The 21069-nt window shown below is 55.1% G+C and overlaps 6 protein-coding genes across 6 annotated transcripts; 3 read left to right on the top strand and 3 right to left on the bottom strand.

Annotated features, from left to right (window-relative positions):
* Nucleotides 1-113: 113 nt before the first annotated feature.
* On the bottom strand, nt 114-2253 carry CDH-1-2 (Cellobiose dehydrogenase; the record flags this gene model as incomplete). Its single annotated transcript, XM_032024051.2, has 4 exons — nt 114-631; nt 685-785; nt 836-1933; nt 1985-2253. 4 exons carry the CDS (start codon nt 2251-2253, stop codon nt 114-116), a joined length of 1986 nt encoding a protein of 661 aa, XP_031879249.2.
* Nucleotides 2254-4409: 2156 nt separating this feature from the next.
* On the top strand, nt 4410-5570 carry ARA2-1 (D-arabinose 1-dehydrogenase; the record flags this gene model as incomplete). The annotated part of the gene is made up of 1 exon (XM_032024052.1): nt 4410-5570. The coding sequence occupies one exon, from the start codon at nt 4410-4412 to the stop codon at nt 5568-5570; it is 1161 nt and encodes a 386-aa protein (XP_031879250.1).
* A 377-nt stretch (nt 5571-5947) lies between these two features.
* sip-5 lies at nt 5948-8628 on the bottom strand (the record flags this gene model as incomplete). The annotated part of the gene is made up of 2 exons (XM_032024053.1): nt 5948-8170; nt 8230-8628. 2 exons carry the CDS (start codon nt 8626-8628, stop codon nt 5948-5950), a joined length of 2622 nt encoding a protein of 873 aa, XP_031879251.1.
* A 3756-nt stretch (nt 8629-12384) lies between these two features.
* On the bottom strand, nt 12385-14497 carry CGGC5_v015485 (uncharacterized protein; the record flags this gene model as incomplete). Its single annotated transcript, XM_032024054.1, has 6 exons — nt 12385-12641; nt 12711-12852; nt 12903-13247; nt 13298-13400; nt 13456-14386; nt 14443-14497. 6 exons carry the CDS (start codon nt 14495-14497, stop codon nt 12385-12387), a joined length of 1833 nt encoding a protein of 610 aa, XP_031879252.1.
* Nucleotides 14498-15466: 969 nt separating this feature from the next.
* Nucleotides 15467-16817, top strand: CGGC5_v015484 (uncharacterized protein; the record flags this gene model as incomplete). Its single annotated transcript, XM_066153271.1, has 2 exons — nt 15467-16328; nt 16393-16817. 2 exons carry the CDS (start codon nt 15467-15469, stop codon nt 16815-16817), a joined length of 1287 nt encoding a protein of 428 aa, XP_066007362.1.
* A 958-nt stretch (nt 16818-17775) lies between these two features.
* On the top strand, nt 17776-20588 carry CGGC5_v015483 (uncharacterized protein; the record flags this gene model as incomplete). Its single annotated transcript, XM_066153270.1, has 5 exons — nt 17776-17781; nt 18246-18252; nt 18336-18878; nt 18975-20289; nt 20351-20588. The coding sequence occupies 5 exons, from the start codon at nt 17776-17778 to the stop codon at nt 20586-20588; spliced, it is 2109 nt and encodes a 702-aa protein (XP_066007446.1).
* Nucleotides 20589-21069: the final 481 nt, after the last annotated feature.

Raw genomic sequence — 21069 nt, 5'->3', positions numbered from 1 at the left:
GAAGTTGTGCTCTACAATGGTGAAAAGCTGATTGAGCGACTTCACCGTCAACAGGAGGAAGTCGGTTGTCAACATTGTTACCTTAACTCCCTCATGCGTGTTCCTATTTCTAGCTATGATTTAACCAACATGAACAGCTCCCCCTCTTGGGTGTTATCGCTAGCAACGAACAACCTCGAAAACTCACGGTCCCAAGTGATACCAGACGGCCTAAAACACGTGGCTCCAGTACAGCTGCCCACATTCGTGCTCCAAAAGATATCACTGTAGCCGTTCTTTGAGTCTGGAGGCGCTACGGGGTCATATTGACCATTTGAGAGCTTTGTGAATGGGATAACAGACACCTTGAATCCCGTTGCAGGGGACCTATTCCAAGACCCGTGTAGCGTGACGTATAGGTTCTGGAAGGTTTGGTCAAATATGGACCCAATGGGCGCACTGTGGGCCTGTATTGATAGTCGAGGCGCGATGGAACGAGACGTGCAGGTGTCATCGTTGAAGGTGCTGTTCGGCGCAACGACAAATTGTTGGCCGACCCTGAAAGACTTATCCGTAATAAAGGAGGGCTCCCAAACAGTGAAGCAGGTTGGGTAACCGTACCAGTCATCATTTGGCTTGGAAGGGTCGCCAACTATCGGTGTTAGCGAGATAGAAGTTTAATGGATTATTAGTGAATAAACTTACGGAAGTTCAGCTCCTCCGCAGGATTGTCATTGTGAATGTCGTAGCTCCTGCCATTCACTGTGCGGGCGAAGTCGTCTCCGCTGTTTTCCACACCCCAGATCCTACATCACAGTCAGCGTTATTGGATAAAGAAGACATACTTCAAACACACATGTTGTTTCCGTCAGCGGCGAGGGCCACCTCGTTGCGGAGACCCCAGCCCAGGAACCACCCTTGAGTGTTGTATGTGTAGCCTCCGGAGGGCACGCTGCGCAAGTCAAACACCTTGACAACGGCCCGCGCAACGCCTTTGTTGAGTGATTCATAGTCAAAATTGCTGTATGAGCCTTGCTGAATTACAAGCAAGTGTGGCGTGGCCGGGGGGATAAGAAGCGCCCTCGTCGGGTGTCCGCCCTGCTGCATGCCCTTCACTACCACGGTCTGCCCACCTACAGTCTGCGATTGGGCATCATACGTGAACGACCAGGCCGTAGTCATGGAGCTGACATAGAGAGTCTTCCCGTCTGGCGTGAAGCCGATTCCATGATTGAGAGACGGGTTGTTGATCAAGGTTTTGGATGACGAGATGCAGCCGTCACTACCGAAAGTATGGACTGTGACGCCTCTTCCAGACTGAACCACGAGAAGGTTTCCCTGTGAATCCACCGCAACGCCACGAGGACCAGAAAGAGAACCGGCGAGCTTGACAGCTCTCCATCCGCTGGCGGTCTGGAACCCGAACCTGAAGGCGCTCACACCGGTACAAGAATTGGGAACAGGGAGCGCGGGCTCTCTGGACACGATAGAGGATGTTACCGTGGCACGTGAAGATGAGACAGTTGATGCTGCACTACTGGGAGGGACTCCGGTTCTGGTGACTGTAGTCTGGAGGGTGGTAGTTGAAGTTGCTGTCGCTAGAGTGGTCACAGTCGTAGTGCCAACAGGCGGCTCACTCCCGCTGCTGCCACTTGCCCACTCGTCAAAGTCAGCAGCTTGCGCCGGCTTGAAGTCATGATACCAGTGTCCCGTTCGCTCGTGAATGCCAAAAGTGGTCTCATTGGATGAAGGGTCGTCGACTGGGACACCCGAGTACGCAAAAGCTAGGTAGTTTTCTCCGTTGGGATCCAGAGCAGTTGGATCATTGCCGAAGGGCGCAAAGTAAGTGCAACCTTGGCAAAGAGCCGTGACCGAGTAATGGGTGTTGTTGACAACAGTGCCTGGGAGAACAGTGTACTCGGCGTCCTCGTACGGGGGTGGCGTGAAGTAACCACTGGAAATAATGAACACTTGATTCGTCTCTGAGGGGAATTGGGGTACCTACAAGGCCATGCGTGAAGAAACGGTGACTTCGTTCCCGTCCACCCACACGATGGTGAGCGGATTGTAGGTCATTGAACCTCCCCATGCCAGTCCAGCCCAGCCTACCGCGATGGGAGCGGTAATTTGAACGATGGCATCGTAAGGCTGGCCCACGGAGGCACTCTCAGGGACAGCAATACCAAAGGTAATGCCGCCTTCGTTGGTATACGATGAAAAGCAACGACCTAGGCTGTCACAGTATGTCGACTGCTCCTGGGCAATAACTAACATGGTTTTGAGTTGATATTGTTGCAAACTAGGAAGGATAGTGCTTACCCAGGCCAGCTAAGGCAAAAGTGCAGAGAGGGGTCAGCGACGGCCGCATGTTGGAGATCTGTCCGCATTCGACGTCAAAGAAACCGTGCCAAATCTCATTGTGGTATGTGAAGGAATGCGAGGTCTCTTCATATTCAAATATCTTTCTCGGGGAGGCACTCGGCTATTGAAAGGGAGGCCAGATCGTCCTCAATTGGAAAGGCGGAATCATCGAGTGGCGCGTATACAGTAACATTCGTCGAACCTCCTGTGCTTCAAGATATGCCGTGATTTTGGGCACATCTCAAAGTCTCTCTCGACAATCCTGACGGACACTGTGCAATCAGAAGAGACCTGAATGTAAGCAGACGAGCTCATTGCCAGCATATCGTGTCATGAGCCATGATAAAAGTATGATTTTAATATGGATTTCCAAATGCCAAATATTGGCCAAGGCGGATGAAATGGCCTAGTAGTATTGCCAAAACATCTTTTTGAATCCGGACGCAGCTCAAGAGGGTGATAATATCTTGGCGGCATGACGGACGACGACATGAATGGAGATGATATCGCACAGTGTCCTTCACAAGGAAGCGGTCTGCAGATTACAACCGATCCATCGTTTACGGAACCACGTCCACTAGACTACTTCTACTCATGAGGTGGTCATTGGTAGCGAAGGAAAGAGATATTAAGCAACACCCGGGTGACCGGTGGTGCAGTTTGCTTGTCAAACCAGGCATTAATTCAGGATGTATTTAGGCGTACCTAGTAGAAGTACGTTGTGGCGACATGGAAATAAACGACGGATGCAGTTCGCCCTGACTGTAATCGGCATCGAACTGATGATTAAAACGGCAAGTGAAATGTATCACAGTTTTCGGATCACATCCTCTTGAGTAGAAAGGCGTCAGGGATAAGAGCCAAACTGGTTACGGGTCTCAGTTTAGGCTGTTGGTCCGGTTAAGTGCACGGGAAGCGGTAGGCTATTCGGGACTTTCGTTCAATGGCTGCGGGAGACTTGACGAATGCTCTCCACAAGAAGAGACCTCAGGATTGGTCACAAATAAGACTCGGCGGAGTTGACCACCATGGCTAGGTATGGAGGTTGTTGACGTCCACGAGCATCGCCGTGTTTTGTTTGACCTTATCGATAAAGAAGCCAGCCAGGGTGATAAGATATGGCAGACAGAAACACTTACATAAGCATCGTTGGGAATGACGCGGAACACGAGATCCAGCTTGGCTCTTGTGTGACTGGCTGTCAGGGTCGAATGATCGATCCTTCATATTCCCCTCATTGCATCTCTTCCAGAACATACCCACGTTCCTGGATGCGAGACGTCCATTGCATCTCCATCGCGCCCAACCTCTTATCATCACGATGCTAACCATGCCCACCATCACTCACCGCCATGACCCCGAGCGGCGCCAACGCGACAGCCCCGCGTCGATAGCACCAGGCTCTCCTAGATAAACCAGCTCAGAAAAGTGACTCGTCCAGCCGAGTCATGGCGTCAGCCCCATTCCCCCAGATCGAGGATGCCCCATCGCGATGTGTATTCGTCAACATCGCCAACTCAAAGGGGCACGTCTGTGTTCAATGAATGGCATTGTTCACAACGGAAGCAAACAACATCCAGCCAGCGAGCGAGATATGACAAACATGGCCAATCACGCGTGGTAATGAGCGGCGTCTCGGTCCTCGGAACGAACATCTCTCCTCCGTCTGCCCAGCACGACATACCTGCCCGCCGGAGCTACTACCAGCCCCAAGAATGCGCGACCCAGCCCATTCCGCTTCAAGCAAAGCAAAGGGACACTGCCCGAACAGAGACAGGATAAGAGAAGATTAGAGTCCCTCCCCCACCTTTCCGGCGGGGCAGATCGCATTCGGGGCACTCGGACACACGCGGGGTCCCTGACTATCCATCTTGGGACCCCCAGAGACTAATCATTGACGTGCTCGATCTTTTTGATTTTGCGCCGATTTCTGCGACAGCCTCGCTTTTGTCAAAACACTGTCGACACCCCTCAAGGTTCTCTTTCCTACCTTGATAATAGTCACATCAAGTTTTGCCAGTCAATTATTTCCCTGACGTGTAGTTGGAAAACATAATATCCGCAACATCATGGCCAGCCCGCGCCCCCTGTCCGCCGTCCTGCCGCCTCTGATCCTCGGCACGGCAACCTTCAACTACCAATACGTCTCCGACCCCTCGCAGATGCCCTCTGTCGAAATTGTCTCCCGCGCCCTCTCCCTCGGCATCACGGCCTTCGACACCTCTCCCTACTACGGGCCCTCCGAATCCATCCTCGGCGCCGCCCTGCGCACCCTCTCCCCGCCGCGCGAGTCCTACTTCCTCGTCACGAAAGCAGGCCGCATCGCGCCCGCCGAGTTCGACTACTCCCCCTCCTGGATCCGCGCCTCCGTCCTGCGCAGCCTCGAGCGCCTCAACACGTCCTACCTCGACCTCGTCTACACCCACGACGCAGAGTTCGTCTCTCCCGACGAAGTCGTCGCCGCCGTCCGCGAACTGCGCCGCCTGCGCGACGAGGGCCTCGTCCGCTACGTCGGCATCTGCGGCTACCCCGTCCCCGTCCTCTGCGAGCTCGCCGAGAAGATCCTCCGCGAGACGGGCGAGCCCGTGGACGCCGTGCAGTCCTTTTCGCACTTTTGCGTGCAGAACAACACCCTGGGCTCCGACGCGATCCTCGCCCGCTTCAAGGATGCCGGCGTCAACGTCGTCACGAACGCGAGTATGCTGAGCATGGGTCTGTTGACCACGCGCGGCGTCGACGACGGGCCCATGGCCAGCTGGCATCCTGCCCCGGGCCCTTTGCGCAAGCTGTGCAAGAGCCTGGTCGCCTTTGCCGAGGGCGCTGGCGAAAAGATGGAGGACGTCGCGTTGTACTGGGCCATGGCCAACTGGGCTCGCGTAGGCGGTGCCTTTGGCACCGAGTTCCTGCCGCCCACTTTTGCTGGGCCTGCCAAGGTCGGCGTGAGCGTCATGGGTGTCACGTCTGTCACGGAGCTGGAGGAAACGTGGGCCGACTTCCAAGCTGTGCTCCGCGATCTCTCGGGCACCCAGGCCGAAGGTGAAAAGAAAGAGTACCGGGGCGCGATGGTAAGTCGCTATGAGAAGATCCAGCGCTTGGTAACGGAACACATGTGGCCTGCTCTGGGAGAGTGGCGCAACTACAGCTGGGCCAGCCCTGACGAGGGCTTCGTGAACCAACGGGCTCAGCCTCCAGTTGACGCAACTCTTCCCGCCGCAGAGCCGCATCTGTAGTATGCACACTTCACGTGTAGATGATGTCTGGAAGGAAAGGTTTGGATGCCCGGAAAGCTTTGGCATGTTACAGCGTTTGCATAGATACATAGAATTGTTAGCTGCAGAGATCTATCTGATCCTCGCAACTCGTCTCACTTATGGTAGAGTACAATGAGCCGGCCATTCACATGGCATGAAGAGAAGAGAAAAAAAAGGAAAAGGAGAGACCACGTCTAATCCCACCAGGCCCCCAAAATCACGCTTTACGCCTTTAGTGTTCTCAGTTTCCCAACCTCCGAGTGTATGCAAAAGTGCCCGTCACCTCGCCATACCAAGATGCTGCCGTTGAGCGACTCGTATCGGGTACGTTCCTCATGGTCGTCATTTTCATTTCCTCACTGCGTAATCTCCGATGAACGTTCCACCACGTTCTCATGCCCCAGCCTCTTCGTCTCGTTATCTTCCTCTGTTGCAGGGGCGGGAGTGACTGGCGTGATCATCACCTCGGGGGTCGATGGCTCATTGCCAGAGGAAATTTCGTCTCCGCTGATTGAGTTTCTGGGCTCCTCGGGAATCGTCGGCGGTGGCTTCAGGGTGCCAGCGTTGGTTTGCACCGGCTGCTCCGTGTGCGCATCTTCAATTTGCTCGGCCTCCGGTTCGTCCTCAGCCTCAGCCTTCTTCTTTTTCGATGCAGCGCTCTGTCCCTCGCCTGCGGTAGCTCCCTCTTCCGTCTGGTTAGCCTCGCCGTTCTCGATATCAACTCCGACCATCTCTGCCAAGCTCCTGAAGTTGTACAGAGGCTCAGTGTTGTCACGGTCGCCTTCGTCACTCCGACCACCGACGCTGAGCTCGCTAGCGCGAGGGTCAAGGTATGCCGGGTTTGTGTAGCTTCCGTTGTGGCTATCAGCAAGCGACGAGGAAATCGACGACGCATTGCTCATCTGCCTAAGATGAGAAGGGCCACGACTAGGTGCGGGAATTGGGAGCGAGGGCGTTGATGAGGTACTCTGGAAGCTGCTCTCGGATGACTGCGTCTCGACGGGTGGCCGCTCCACTGCCTTGCCTTTGGTGTTGGGAGCCGAGGTAGGACCTGGACTGGGGCTGGTGGATGCTGCCACGGGGGATGTCTCGGCGCTGCCGGCCGCGGAAGTGGACTGGGCTCCTTGGACTGTTGCCTCCACCCGGAGGTTGCTGGTCGTGCTGTTTCCGCGTCGTCGCCCGAGACCAAGGGACAAACTACTACCACTAGCAGAGCTCTGTCCAGGGCCGTACACGCTTTGGCGGTCCTGCTTCTTGAGAGCCTTGCGCTCCTCCTTCTCCTTCTTCTTGGCTTCCTTGCGATCCGCCTTCTCTTGCTTTCGTTTTCTCTCCTCCTCCGCTGCCAGACTTAAGCGCACAGCCTCCATGAACATCATGTCCTCCAATTCTTCCATTCTGCTGCGTCTGTTATTGAGTGGTCCCCGCCCCGAAGAACCCCGCGGTCCTGGTTCAGGTCCCGTTTGAGCGGGTTCATTTTCGACATTGCGATTCGGGCTTCCTTCGGCCTGAGCGTTGGAAGGCCCGGAAGGCGTATGGTTACCCGTGTTGCGTCGGCTGAATCTGCCTGGCCTGGTGAAGGCAAAGCCGCGCTGCTGTTCGTTGTTACCCATGAGAAACGCAGCGGTATGCAGGGCAGTCGCCGCAGCCGCCCTGCGAGCTTGGTGCGCTCGTTGCGCTGCCAGCTTTGTAGACCAATCTGGACGAACGCGATCGGTGGTGATGACGTTCGGTGCGTTGGCGGACAAACTTTGTGCTCTGCGCCTGCTAGCTGTAGTCGGCGAGGTGGGCGAGAGCGTAGAGTTCAGAGAGCTTTGAGACGACATGGCTGTGCCCTGCGATGGGTATCCCGAGATGGCATATGAAAGACCGCGGCGGAATGGGGGGGCATCGTAGGTGACGCCAAACTCCGTCTGCTGGCAGTAGGGGCACTGCGCGGGCTCGGAGATGAGCATTTCGGGGGACTCTTCGGGGTTCGTCGGCGGCTGCTCGTTGGGCTCTCCGTGGTGCTCGGGATAGTGGGGGTCCGCGCGCTTGATCTGCACGAAACACTCGCTGCAGATCGGTTGGTCACAACAGCGGGTGCGGTTCAGATACGGGGGGTATGTGAGGAAGCAAATGGGGCATTCGGTAGCGTCCTTGTAGAGGAAGACCTCGAGAGGTTGGCCGTTGACGAAAGGGTCGTTGGGCAGTTGTATCTCGCGAGGTGCGACTTCGGTGGCGGAGCTGTTGCGGGAACCTCCACTGAGAGCTGCGGCAATGGCCTTTGCCCGCGGCTTGATGCTGCGCGACTGCTGCTGAGCGGCGTTGGGCGAGGTTACTCCAGAGGCCGGGCCGGAACCGCTGCGATCTGAGCCGACGGATAATGACCGGGGGCCCATGGGGACGGTCAGGTTCGCCAGGTTCTGGGAGGAGTCGGTTGGTGAAGCGGGGGTGTTCGCCTTGGGGATGAACTCGGGAGGAGGCTGCTCATCTGCGGCAGGAATGTCGAGGCCACGTCCAGCACAGATGAGCTGGTATTCGGTCCAGTTGTCTGAATAGTCGTTGAGGCCTCTCCAGAATGGGGCGAGGCGTCTCTCGAGCTGCAAAGCATGCATGTCAGTAAGGTCGAAAACACGGGTGTTCTGGCAGGAACGCTTACCTGCAGCTGGCGGACAATGGGCTTGCTGAAGTCCTCAGGGCCAGTGTAGGTACCGAGAGTGACGAGGTAGCCGCCGTCGACATGTTCCTCCCTCATACTGCGTTCTCTTTCCTTTTCTCTGGCGACGCGCTCCCTCTCCAAGCGACGAGCCTCTCGCTCTTGCCTGGTCTCCCTGCGCTCGTACGGGGCATCTTCTCTGCCTCCCGCATTTGAAGATCCGGCAGCTCCGAGACCCAATAAGTTGAGGTCAGCGCGGCTGAAGCGGCTTTGTCTCCGCGAACTAGGGCGGTCGGTGTGTGCATCGCGAGAGGAGGAAGGGTTAAGGTAGGCGGCCTGGGTTTGACGGTAGTCGGTCGCCGGATCGGACGCACGAGACTCCTTGGTACTTGAATTTCCCATGGCTATTGCTAGTGATGTACAATATGTGGTTTTTGCTGTGAATCCGTCGGGGTTGACCACGATCTGTTGGATCGTGGCGATGAGCAACAGCAGCAGCAGCAGCAGCAGCAGCAGAGGCTGGGTTGCGGCTCAAGGAGTGGCGGCAATGGCGGCAAGAATGACTGTCGACTCAATACAAGATGTATGGACGGGAGACACCGGGACTATAGACGGTAAGAAGGATCGGCTCGGTCGGAGGGACGGACAATGGAGGCGAATGTGTTGTCGTCGTCGGCGGTCGAATCGGGGTCAGAAGGTAGGTCGATAGCTTGTTCGTGGGGGTTGCGTTGCTGGGAAATTACCGGCGCGGTGGTGGATGAGGGGGAGTTGATGGGTCGAGTCAACAATGCATCCTTCAGACGAGGGCGAGAAGGAGTGCGGGCATTGTCAAGTCAAGCGGCAGGTCGAGTTGAGGATGTGGCGGATGGGACGGATGATGTGCGTCGCCAGAACTGGGCGCGGTGCAGTGTTGAAATGCGATATGCTGGTTGCGTTGCTGCGGTGGTAACGGGGGGGGCGGCAGTGGTGGGAGGCGGGTAAGGTGGTAAGAAATGTTGTTGATGCGCGAATGATGAATGACGGATGCTCAGCAGGTTGCAGCAGAGGTTGGCGGTGCAGCGCAGTGAGGTAAGGTATGTGCAGCGAGTAGGTATCTGTACGGATACAGCGCAGCGGCCGGCGGAGCAGGGGTTTGGAGGAGTGAGTGATTGATAGATGGAGACGACAAGAAAAAGAAGGTCGGGCTTGTCGGGTCGGGGAAGCTTGTGCTTGTGCTTGTGCTTGTGACGGGGCCTGACGGACGGGGACGGGGTGGAGGCCAGTCCAGTGGAAGAAAGACAGCACCAGGCCTGCGGGCGGTGCGGCGGTTGTCGTACGTGCGTGGCTGGTGCGCTGGGCGGCCAAACTCTGATAGATAGACAGCTTCTGTTCTGCTTCTGCTTCTGCTTCTGCGGCTGCTTCTATGTCGCGTGGGTTTGGGGTTTGGGTTTTGGGTTGGGGTTGGTGCAGTGACGCCGTCGCCAAGTCGATGTGACGTCTGCAGAGAGGGACGACGGGACTGTGGAGGTGACAGGAGGCGAGCAGCAAAAGATCAACAACCATAAAAAAAGAATTGTGGAAAGGGATATGACGGGAGGCAGTGGGAACACCGCGACTGAGTCCAAGAATCAAGGCAGGAGAGGCCCAAGAGGAAATCCGGATCTGAGGTCAGGTACGGAGTAGGTCAGGTACATCCAGACGTCGGGGTGAGGTGGTGCTTTCCAGAGAGGAGCGAACCGAACACAGTGCTCTACCTTGGGCAGGAAGGGCCATGTCTCGCGATGTACTCTTGCCAGAAGTGGGTGGGCTACAGTATGGCTTGAGCGGCACAGGTACTTTGTCACAGCAAGGCGGTACATGGGCCCTGGTGGATGCGGAAAGAGCCACAGTCTGGACCGAAATCGCTGGCAGGACCGGCCCGGGCTGGTCTGGGCAGCTGAACATGCGACGTGGGCTCTGCGGTTCAGCATAGGTAGCATTTCTCTCTCGTCCTTTTGTTTAAGGTCCTGACTGAAGTCTACCTTTTGCTAGATTATCGGGGATGGGAAAGCGCTCAGATTGATTCTACATGTCATTGCTGCCCTGTGACTTTGGCTGAGTGCACGCAGTAAACGTTTCGCTCTTGCTCAAGACAACCTACGGGAAGGTGCCCTTGGGCTGGTACGTACTGCCTCACTGCTCTGCATCAGAATGGCAGGCAGCTGGGATGAGGAGGGGACACTGGATAGGTAGTTAGGTACCTACCTTACCTAGGTAGGTACTGAGGGGGCGAGAGGCTGGCGTGGAAGGTGGGGCCAGGCGGGACCCCTCCCCTCCACGTCCTCACCTTCCACCTTCCCCGAGCTCTTCTCACCGTGTGCGGAGGTACCCCTCCACGCCTTCCCCCCGCAGAACGGTACATGATCCCGCAATACGCAGGACTGCCACGGCCACTGCCCGACCGGACCTGCGCGCTGTCAATGCTCTCTCTCTCTCTCTCTCTCTCTCTCTCTCTCTCACCTTCACTTCCAGATTGCTTGCTATCCGTTTTCACACTCAGTTGCAGATATCGTGAGGCATTACTTGCATTCGCACCTTTCCTTGTGGCTTCACTGCAACCGCACCTCTGCCAATCGACGCTGGACATCCAGCTGGCATCTTCCCTAGTTGTGAACCACAGTCTGAGGCACGGCACTTGATGCTCTTAGCCTTTGGATGGCGTCCTGTGGCTGCATTTGACTGTTAGGTTGGTTACCTTAGCCTCGGGGACCTACGGCGGTAGGCAAGTTGTTAGTGAGTTGGTGAAGTGCCATGAGGGGCATACCAGAGGCCGCCTCAATGTACAATCCCTCCATCAAAGACTTCAGTTCTCTCCCATCTCAGGCCTCACTCATCGTGAAGCCCAAGATGCTGCTTCCGGTCGTCCCGGCCTTCCCGCAACCAACCAACCAGCCGTCAGCAAGCCTCGTACAATTTGTTAGCTGCTCCGGGACGCTTGCTGTCCACTTTTCAACCAGTCAGGCAGTCTATCCTTAATTCTTCTTGTTTGTCTCGAACCCCTATCAGCTCTCATTCCCTCACTCAACTCAACTCATCCCACATGGATCTCATCCCCTTCCACACCCACAATATCCCGAAGCACGTCCTCCTCCTGTCTCATCTCACCCTCCGCGGCCCCTTGCCGCCTAATGCTCCTCTAAAGCCGCAAATCGCCCCCAAAACCCTCTCGGGACTTCCACTTCAACCATCTTCCATGGATCCACGCCGTCGGCCCTTCATGCACACCCTCCGTCGCAACTCGTCCTGCAGAGCTATGATGCCTCACGGGCTTGAGCGCCTGCTGCGCTGCACCCAATGTCCCAAATTGATCCAGGTCCCAAGGTTCCAGAATCCCATTCCACTGCCATTCGATCGCCGCCCATCCACGTGTCAACCACTGCCGACCCAAGCATTACGCTTGGCACCCTCACAGAGACAGGCCCTGCCCTGCCCAGCCCAGCCCGACACCGTCCATCTCCTATTACACCATACCACACCACACCACACCACACATCTCTCTCTCGCTTCTCCGAGCGCCCTCGCCCAGCCCTGTCATTCATACATCATGCTACTGCAGAGCCTGCTTACTCATTCGTCATGGGCCTATTCAACCAACTTCGACCTTACACATTCAGGATAAGGCTTTCAAATGAGCACTTCAGAATTCTACTGCCATTGCTACGTATGCTACGTATGTAACTGCCCATCAAATGTCCCTTGATGCTCCATTCAACCGCTGATACAACCAAAGATCATGCCTCTCATCTTCAAATGTGTCCCTGCATCTCCTGGGGGTGTCTCATGCCCGCAGCCACACACCCTCTGCGCTCCGTCAAGCCCTAGCCGCCTGTCGGCTTATCTCTGTAACCAAGGCGATGACGCTGTCGCGTGATATTTCGAGACACTCATCCCACCATGCCCTCGGCGGTGAACGTCAAAACGCCATCTGCACCCCACGTTTGGCCATCTGCAAGTTCAACGGCTGGCCTCAGTATCTGCCATGCACTAACTCACCGCCGACCCCTCCCTCCCTGTCTTGCTCCGTCGCCTGGCCCGGATCATCGCCCGTCGCTTATCGGCCTTCCATGCCAGTGAACGACACTAATACCAGCTAGCGATATCCATATCCACACATGCGAGCTTGTTTCCCTCGACTGTCGATCAGCTTCCGCCAGCCTTTACTCCGTCTTCATCCCAGGTCACGGCAATCGGCTCGTGATTTCCTGAGAACTTCTGTCCGCCGAACCACAGCTCGAATCGGATATCGGCCGGCGCAATTATTACCCGCACGTCAAAGTTCAAGATGTAATATGTCGTTCCCTTGGAGAAGCAGCTTCCGCGTTTGTGTTTGAGGACGAGTTGGTTTTGCTGGACTCCGGTCAAGTTGCTCTTGACGTCGCACAGCTTCGTTGCTCCCGCTGGTCCAAGTCGTCAGTCACTGCCCGAGTTCTTCCGCAATCGCTGTCGCCATCTGTGTGTGGACTTACCGTGCTTCAAGCTTCTCGGGAGAAAGGTTGGCTCGTTGTGAGAAATCACAATGTTCGCGTCCCATGATCTCTGCGTGTCTCCGGCGCCCAGGGAAATCGCCAGCGAATGTACGAGTGGCGCATTTGGATCGACAATGTCGCCCTATGTCGTCGTCAGCAGCCAGACTCTTATTACCAAGCCTTGAGACTCACCTTCCTAATGAGCCATCGGATCTGGTTGACGGCCCATTTCTTCTTCGGGTCGAACGCATCATTCTGGATGTCCTCGTTGAAATGCATCTGGGGCGAGTACACCTCTTTGATGACCACGCCATAGCTCGCCCTTGCAATCCGCGTCGCCAACACCGACAGTCGCCCGGTTTCCATCTTCTGCTGGTGGTCGAGGAGCAGCCCGCGAACCACCACCAGCTGGGGATCCTGGCACGGAATCACCGCGACCTTTTCTGCATTTTGGTGCGAGTAACTCTGGAACTGGTGTTGCAGATTGTCCCGTACATATGCTGAGCCGCCCAGCCCTCCCGATAATACCATGTATTCCTGACGTTGTCAGTCTTCTTCTTGTCCAATGGGTACGAAGTATCTCATACGATGGCTTGCGGCTGCTGCTTCTGGATGAGCCTGTCGAGCTGCTCCCTGATACAGCGCATGATGCCCTCAATTTGGACATCAAACAGCGCCTGGATCTCTTGCCTATCAACTGTCAGCCCAACTCTTCATGGCCAACTTTACGGCGCTGTCAACTCACATGGTGAACAACATCCTCCCATCCACGATTCTCAGCCCGGGATGGTTGAAGTCATGCGATACCCCCTCCAGCTGCATCTTGAACACAGGCTGCATATACGCCCTTTCCCCGAACTTGTGTTTCACCGTCTTGAAGTGGTGACTCCTCGACATCCTGAATGCAAAGTCACGGGGAAGAAAACGCTGAACGTCTGGAAACGCAGACAACCGCTGGTTGACGAGATGGATAAACGCAACATCAATCAGCGACGCCCCAATGCCCACGCCCTTGACCTCCGATATTTGCGACATCTGGGGATATTGCGGGTCAGTTGATGTGATCTGCATCACCGCGAGATCAGTCGTGCCGCCGCCAGCGTCAACGGTAAGAAACAAGCTCCCCATGTGAAAGTTGACGGCGCTCGTCTTCAGGGTCGCCACCGCAGCAGCCTCTGCCTCCGTCAAGTCGACTTGCGCAAAGTGTCGCGACCCTTCCGCGCCAAACCCGGCGTCGTGGATGATTCTCTTGAACGCGTTGATGGTCTCCATCTTGGTCCACGTCGTCGGCACGCTGAAGAGGAACGTCACGGCCATGTCCGTCCAGCCACCCGTGTGCTGCCTCCCAACTTGCGTCTCGATCGACTCCTTGACGTGGGCGTACACCTCTTTGAGAAAGTCGGTCACCAGCTTCTCCGCCTCGGCGACGTTCCGCGGCGCGTTGGGAAGTCCGCGCTGCTGCCACGCCTCCAGGGTATCCTCATCGATGAAGATCTTGAAGAACTCGCGCCGCAGCTTGTTCTCCTCCTCGTCGGCACACATGAAGCCCCATTTTGAGAGGCTGCCGTCGGCGTTGTACGTCAGGACTGTCGGGACCTTGCGCTCGCCTCGATCGCCGCTGCCGGGCCAGTCGTTGATGACTTGGATTGGTGTTCTGGGTGTCATCCAGGCCACACCTGTTATTTCTTCTTAGTCTCTATGCGCGAAGTAGCGCATTGTGATAATACCTTACCTGTGAAGGTGGTGCCAAGGTCAACTGAGACCAATACATCCGGTTTCTCGCTCATGGTGATTGACAAGTGTCAACTGTATTCAACGCGATTCTCTTCTGTCGGGCAAGGACAGCACACCCGCGTCTTGAGGGCGTCAAGATCACAAAGTCATCTGGCAGTTCCAGATTTCTATCGTCTCATGTGCTTGAAAAAGGTGTGTCGGGGAGAGAAGGCTGCTGGCAGAACAGCTATCTCGGAGCTCTTTCCTAAGACAACCCCGCCGGCCAGCCTCGTGCGAGTTGCTTACCTGCAGTCTGCAGAATGATATCGAGCCAGGGGTCGGCGTTCCTCCAAGTTCAGCTCGTCCCGCTTGGAAAGCCATCATCTTTCCGTTGCCAACGGCAAAAAGCAACGATGAGTATCGAGCCGCCCAAACCTGGACAAGGCTGTGCAGGCCATTCTAGGCACCATCTTTTGCTATCGCGTCGATCATTCCGTTTGGGAATAGTAAGCACAGGGTCAAAGACTGCGAATGTTTTCACTCCCTCGCGACGGTTTCTGTGCTCAGCGTGGCGCGCCAGGCGTTGAAGTGGCACGAATGCGTCCCGCCGCACCACACTATCCCCCCTGCTGTGGAACCAGGCTGCAGCTAACAAATTTCACATCCGCAGCACAGCCGTCTTTTTGTGGCTTTTTGTGGAACTGCAGATGCGTTTGCCAGATATCCGTGTCTACCTGCAGACCCTGCCTGTCAGCACAAGGTAGCATACGGCTGGTCTAATAGTGAGCAGACCGGGGTTTCTCCAGATGCCGCCGTTTTGCGAACGGCCGAGGGGGGCGTGGTTCATAGGGATGTATGGTCAACATGCAAATCCTTCGCTCCCACGACGGGCTGTTCTCCTCGTCGGCTTTACTTGAGCTGCGAGTGCCCAGCCTTTCTCAACTCACTTCTCCAGGTCATTCCCATCACAGGCAGTTTCCGTCTCTGCTCTGCTCTTTTTCGTCGTTACCATAAGTTATTGTATTTATCTCATAACAAACAGCATGGCTGCGTCTCTGCCTTCAGGATACACACTTACGACCGTTACATGGGAAGGCGGAAGTGCCACTCAGACTGTTCCGATTCCTCAAACCACACCACCCGCTCAAAATCCAGCAGGCTCATCGTCAAATGCGACTTCCTCGGGAGCACTTACAGCCGGAGCATCTACACCTATCCCCGGCGCTTCAACGACTTCAAACCCGACAGCTGTGGATGACAATGGCGAGACGCCCGGTTCGGGAACACCTTCAGCATCACCCACATCGACAAACAAACCATCATCTTCGGGAGTATCGACGGGCGCAATCGCCGGTGCTTCCGTAGGTTGCTTGCTAGCCGGCCTCGTCATCGGTGGTCTCATCGCCTTCTTGCTTCTCGGGCGAAAGAAGCGGAAGAGTGGAAGATACTCGCCTCAGAGTTCCGACACGGGGCACATCATCGTCGGCCCAGAGTCCAAAGCCTTGGCTTCTTCAGCTCCCGCCAACCACAGCGACAACATCCAGATCAATCAGTTCCTTCTCGACGCGACGCCAGATAAGGAGTTGGCTGGTGAACTGCAATCTCTCGGCGAGCTTATCCAGCAACATGTCGAGAACAACTACCATTCAAACCCGGTCCAAATCGATACCCACGCCCTCGCTCCCAGTCTTTCAAACTTGGGATTGGGAGAACTATCCAAGTTCAGCACGGAAGAAATTGCTTCGCTCTGCATAGATCCGAAGACTAGACAGGCTGGCCTCCAACACGTCGTTTCTCTCGCGGTCTTTGGAAGCATAGACTTCAAGGCGAAGAGCCGCTACTCCATGCTGCCAGGACCGATTGCGTCTTTCCTCCAGTCCATCCCACCAGTCGAGTCGCGTGGAGGTGATAAGGAAGGCAAGTTCCCCCTCGGCGTTCAAGACAATGACCGTCTGCTAACCTCTTGAAGCAACTACATTGGCACTTTCACAATGGCGAAGTCTATCGGCTTTCCTCCTCCACCCGAATCGCAGTCAGCGTATTCACCTCTCTCCAAATGAGTCGGAGGCATCTCCCAAAGCACAGAGCCTCGCCACCGCACTCAACGCATGTCTCCGTCACTTCGTTCCGGCGGATCAAGGGAGCCAGCGTCAGCAGCTGGACCATCTGCAGGCTGTGATCCTGGAATGCACGAAGCTCGGCTACGAGATCGTGTCTCAGCCCAGTGATTGGCGCTTCACTTACAAGACCGAAGATGCAGGTGCGTCGGGTGTGCGACCTGTCGTGGTGTGCCCGGGACTGGACAAGGTCACCAGTAAGGACGGCAAGATGTACAACTCCCCTCGTCGCGTGGTTGCACCTGTTGTAACACGGGTTCCTCGCCGTAACCGATGAGAAAGGCATGCCTATCTTCAAGATAATAGGGAAATTGGCATGAAGGAGACAGACAGTGTGATTTGAAGTTCAAAGCAGAATAGTAACAAGATCCATAATTCATCCTCAATATCACGAACTGCTCGCTCTGCTCGCTCTGCAATCAATTCGGATGTCCCAGGGACGAACGACACAGAACCTGCCACGCCATCGCCGCCCTCGAGCAACCGTAAGCCCAGCCTGCTTTTGGCGGACACCAGGGGTGAAGGACGTTGCTGAAAGGAATTGAGATGCGTGCGATAGAAAACCTAGCGCTTACTGCATGGCAGGGGTAGGCAGTAAATTGCTTGTTTCCGTACCCGCAGGCACCGGCCCTTCTAGCGCTGACTTCGGAGCTACTGTGCTCAACTTCCGTTTGTCTATTTCACCGACGGGATTTTCAAGATGAAGCCGTATCATGCGATACTGGGTCTTGGGAGATCATACTCACCCCGACAAAAACGAAAGATAGTCTTACGAAATCGATATTTCACTAAATGACTTTGGGAAGGGTCAAGACCACAATCAATTCCCAGGTCCGTCCAGCCTGCTCTCTACCTCCAACGTTGTTGCCTACACGCATGGGAACAACCATGAAGGTTACACTACAATCAGGCTGCGGCTACCCGCGCTGTAGCGACTCTCAACCCAACCAACGATCCTATCGGCCCCCAAGCCCGAACCGTTCCCACCGCCGACAACTTAATCTCAGTTCATTGGTTTCTCGGGAGCCTCAATTCCAATCGAAGGCTTGCTTTCTTTTGTTCAGTGGAGGCGTACTGGAAACGGCGTCAAGCGTGCGTGATCCCTTCAGCCCCCTGCAGAGCGGCTGAGTCTCTCAAGCTAGTGGATCGGCCCACGCCAAGGAAGCCTGTTGCTGAGCGCCCTAGCATAGTGTAGAGCCTGCCGACCTCCGTGGTGCCGAATACTGGCGATCCCCATGCATGTAAGTGACGATAAGTCCAGCCCAAGAGGGTGCATCCTCCGGAGGAAGAAGGGCGGGTTACATTTGCCCCCTGGACTTTCAGTTCTGATCATCAAAGTTCTTGAGAGTGATGACTTTACGAACCATGCCTTAGTGATCAACACTGGTGTCTGCCCGTACGAAGAGAGAGACAAGCCCACAACAGTTATGTGCAGTGCGCCACCATCTGTTCAGCCGTGGCTTTCCATTCTGTTCCACCTCATCGCCCATCGTTCGTCCGGTCTCCCCAGGCACGCAGCTAGCTATTCATAGCCAGGAACTGAGAACTGAGTTGTCTTGATCCCCAGTGACCGTTGCCAAAGCCTTCCGCCCTCCATAACAAACAGGCTCTGATCTTGCCGATTTACTTGCCCGTTTACGCTCTCCAGTTCCCCAGAACACCTGACGGAGAGCAGTCGCCCGCTGCTGGTATACTTCTCTTCTAGCCAGACGGTAAGATACCCCGCTTCCTCGTCATTGCGCCTCGTCGATTACTCCCACTCTCTTCGGTAGACACTTACTAACGTGGGCTTTAGGCATGGATCCCATCACCAGCTCCGTGTCTGCTCTCCACGCGACCTACCAACTCATTCTCTTCAGTGTCGACGTCGATCAAGTCCCATCTCAAGTCCGCCGCAGTCTTGAATTCGTACAGACATGCCATCGAGATCTTCAACATCTGATCGAAATCCGGAACGAATGCCTGCACTTGCTTGAAAAGACGCCCATCGTACTCAACCGCGTGAACGAAATCATCGCCGCCGCAGACAAAGGCCTCATCGAGGTGTGCCAGATTGTCGAGAAGTGCCGACCTGACGCCAATAACGGCAAGGTTCCCTTCAAGAACCGTGTTGGATGGGTCTTGTTTGATTCGAGAGAGTTCAGAGCACAGGAACCTGTGATCAGCAGACACCATGCAGCGGTGTTGTCGGAGCTGAACTTCTTGAGGCAAACGGCGCTTCTCGCACCGCAGCTACAACAACAGAAGCCGGCTATCACCACTGAGATCAAGAAAGGAACTGAAATCTTCGACAATGTCGCTCTTCTCGGTGGCCTCATGGGAGAAATGGCGTTCTCAGGTATGGCTAGCCGCAACCGTTTTCCCAAGTTATGCTTGCTTGCTGGCAATGCTTCCATGATCATCTAAGGTCGCTGCTAATTCTCATCAACGGCAGGGACGAACTCGCATCAGAAACCATCCTTCTCGTCTGAAGCAGCGATTCTGACATCGCCAATATCCGCCGCGCCAAAGTCGACCGTGCCTTTTCCTCACTTCAACCCGCCTCAGCACCCGACCTATCCATCAGCCCCGAACCCCGCCAATCCGCCCACAGTGGCCCATGAACCATACTGCGAACTTGAGGCGCCTTTCGGTCCATTTCCCGGAGCGTACACTTCACGTCCAAACGCTGCCAGTCGAGCCGTCCCCCAAGGCCCGATTTATCATCCAGCAATGTCACAGGCTAGGCCCACGGCATTCTCATCGTCGAACGACCTTGGACTACTTTCATTTGAACACGGAAATCAGACCCGCGATAGTATCTTGGAGTATTCGTCAACAGTTTCAACTCTTGGTCTTTCACCGCCGACAAGACCCACTGAGTTCGATCCTCTGAGCCAGCTGGCCCCCTCGTCGTCTTCCACCCCATCAATCCGTAGTGCCCGCGACTCAGTAATGTCCCAGCCGATTCTTCCTGCATTTGCCGACCAGCCGAGCGAGCCCGGCGAGTTGGAAACAGAAGGTCATAACCGGTATTCAAAGTTCTCTGGGTACTTCCGTCGGTCGAGAGAAATCAAGCCAGACTCCATAACGACTAGAGACGAAGGATCCTCGACAAATTTGCGGCATGTCAACTCTGGTGAAAGCGTGTTCCCCGTGCAGACTATTCCTGCTCGGTCTAATACGAAATCCTCATTGGAGACACCAACCGGTCGATGGTTCTCACCTGATTCTATACACGTCTTTTCAAACCCCAACCCGTCGAATGCAACGCTTGATAGTGAGGCGCCAACATTGATTCCGCCTTCTCCAACCTTCACAAATCTAGGGACCATGTCGACACTATCACTGAACACATTGCCAAGCGAGACCTCGTTCAATCTCGATGACGACTTCGACAGAATAGCTTTGGGTAACCCTTCGACTCATACCATTCCTCGAGTTGCCACCCCTCGAGCTCCAACCCCAAAACACTCTCTTCCACACCAACCGCGGCACGCCTCAACCGAACCTATCGACTTATGGAAGCCGGCCGATCGATCCGGGGTACCAAAGTCAGTAAGCTCAAGGTCCCAGAGCGAGTCATCAAATCCAGCAATCATCTTTGGATCTGCGTTCTGGGGACCAAATGCTGTGCTGGATGCAAAGGAGCTGGAACCTCCTTTGAAAAGGTCGCATACAGATGGTGAGGAGGGTCTTGCAAAGGTTGAAGCAAACCCCTACAGCACACCTGGCTCTGTGCCTGACTTCATGGAACAAAAATATTCAAGGTACCAAAGATCGCATTCAGAGTTGATCTATCATAAAGCAGCTCATGCGAACTCATACGAGTTGTCTCCGGCAAATTACGTTCCAGAAGTGGCCGAGTTACCGTGAGCGGAAATACACAAATGTCAGAGCCGGGTCAACATACAAGCAAGGATATGACTTTCATTTCATGATAATGTTCATTAAGATTGCCTCAAAGGCATTCGGGATACCCACAAACAATTGGCTTTCTTTTATCAGTAAGGTACCCAAGTATCATATGCCTATCTGGAACTCTCTTGGTCTGAGCTCTGTCCGGTGAGATGGTGTCGTGACTGCGTCTCTTGCAACTTCATGTCTGCTTGAACCCCTGTAGCGCGGACAAAAGTGCTATCCCGTACAACGAAACGCGGAGCTTGACTTTTGGAGTTGAATGTGAAAAACGACGCGAGACTAGAAGTAAAGCGTCGCATGCATCCTTGATTCATGTACGACTTCATGAAGCTCTCAATATCGTCGTCTGTTGATGCCTTCGCTTCCCGTAGCACACTCGCCAGCTCCGGGCTTGCAGATACTTGTGCGACTGTTGCCAAGCGTTCTCCGGATAACTGAAGCGCGTCGAGCGGAAGATCCAAGATGCTGCTGCGAGATTGGCGAAAAATACCGCAATAATAACCAACACAGCCAAGTATCCACGAAAGCGCCGTGGTAACGATGTCAGCTGGAATATCACCAGACTCGCTGTATCCGCTCCAGGCACATCTATGTTGGGGCCGAAAGAGCTGATGAAATCATAATACACG

This window comes from Colletotrichum fructicola (genome assembly GCF_000319635.2).
Source record: "Colletotrichum fructicola Nara gc5 chromosome Unknown KSG_Nara_v1_contig09, whole genome shotgun sequence".
NCBI lineage: Eukaryota > Fungi > Ascomycota > Sordariomycetes > Glomerellales > Glomerellaceae > Colletotrichum > Colletotrichum fructicola.
Note: the sequence above shows the minus strand (reverse complement) of the source record. Positions and strands in the feature narration are given on the sequence as shown.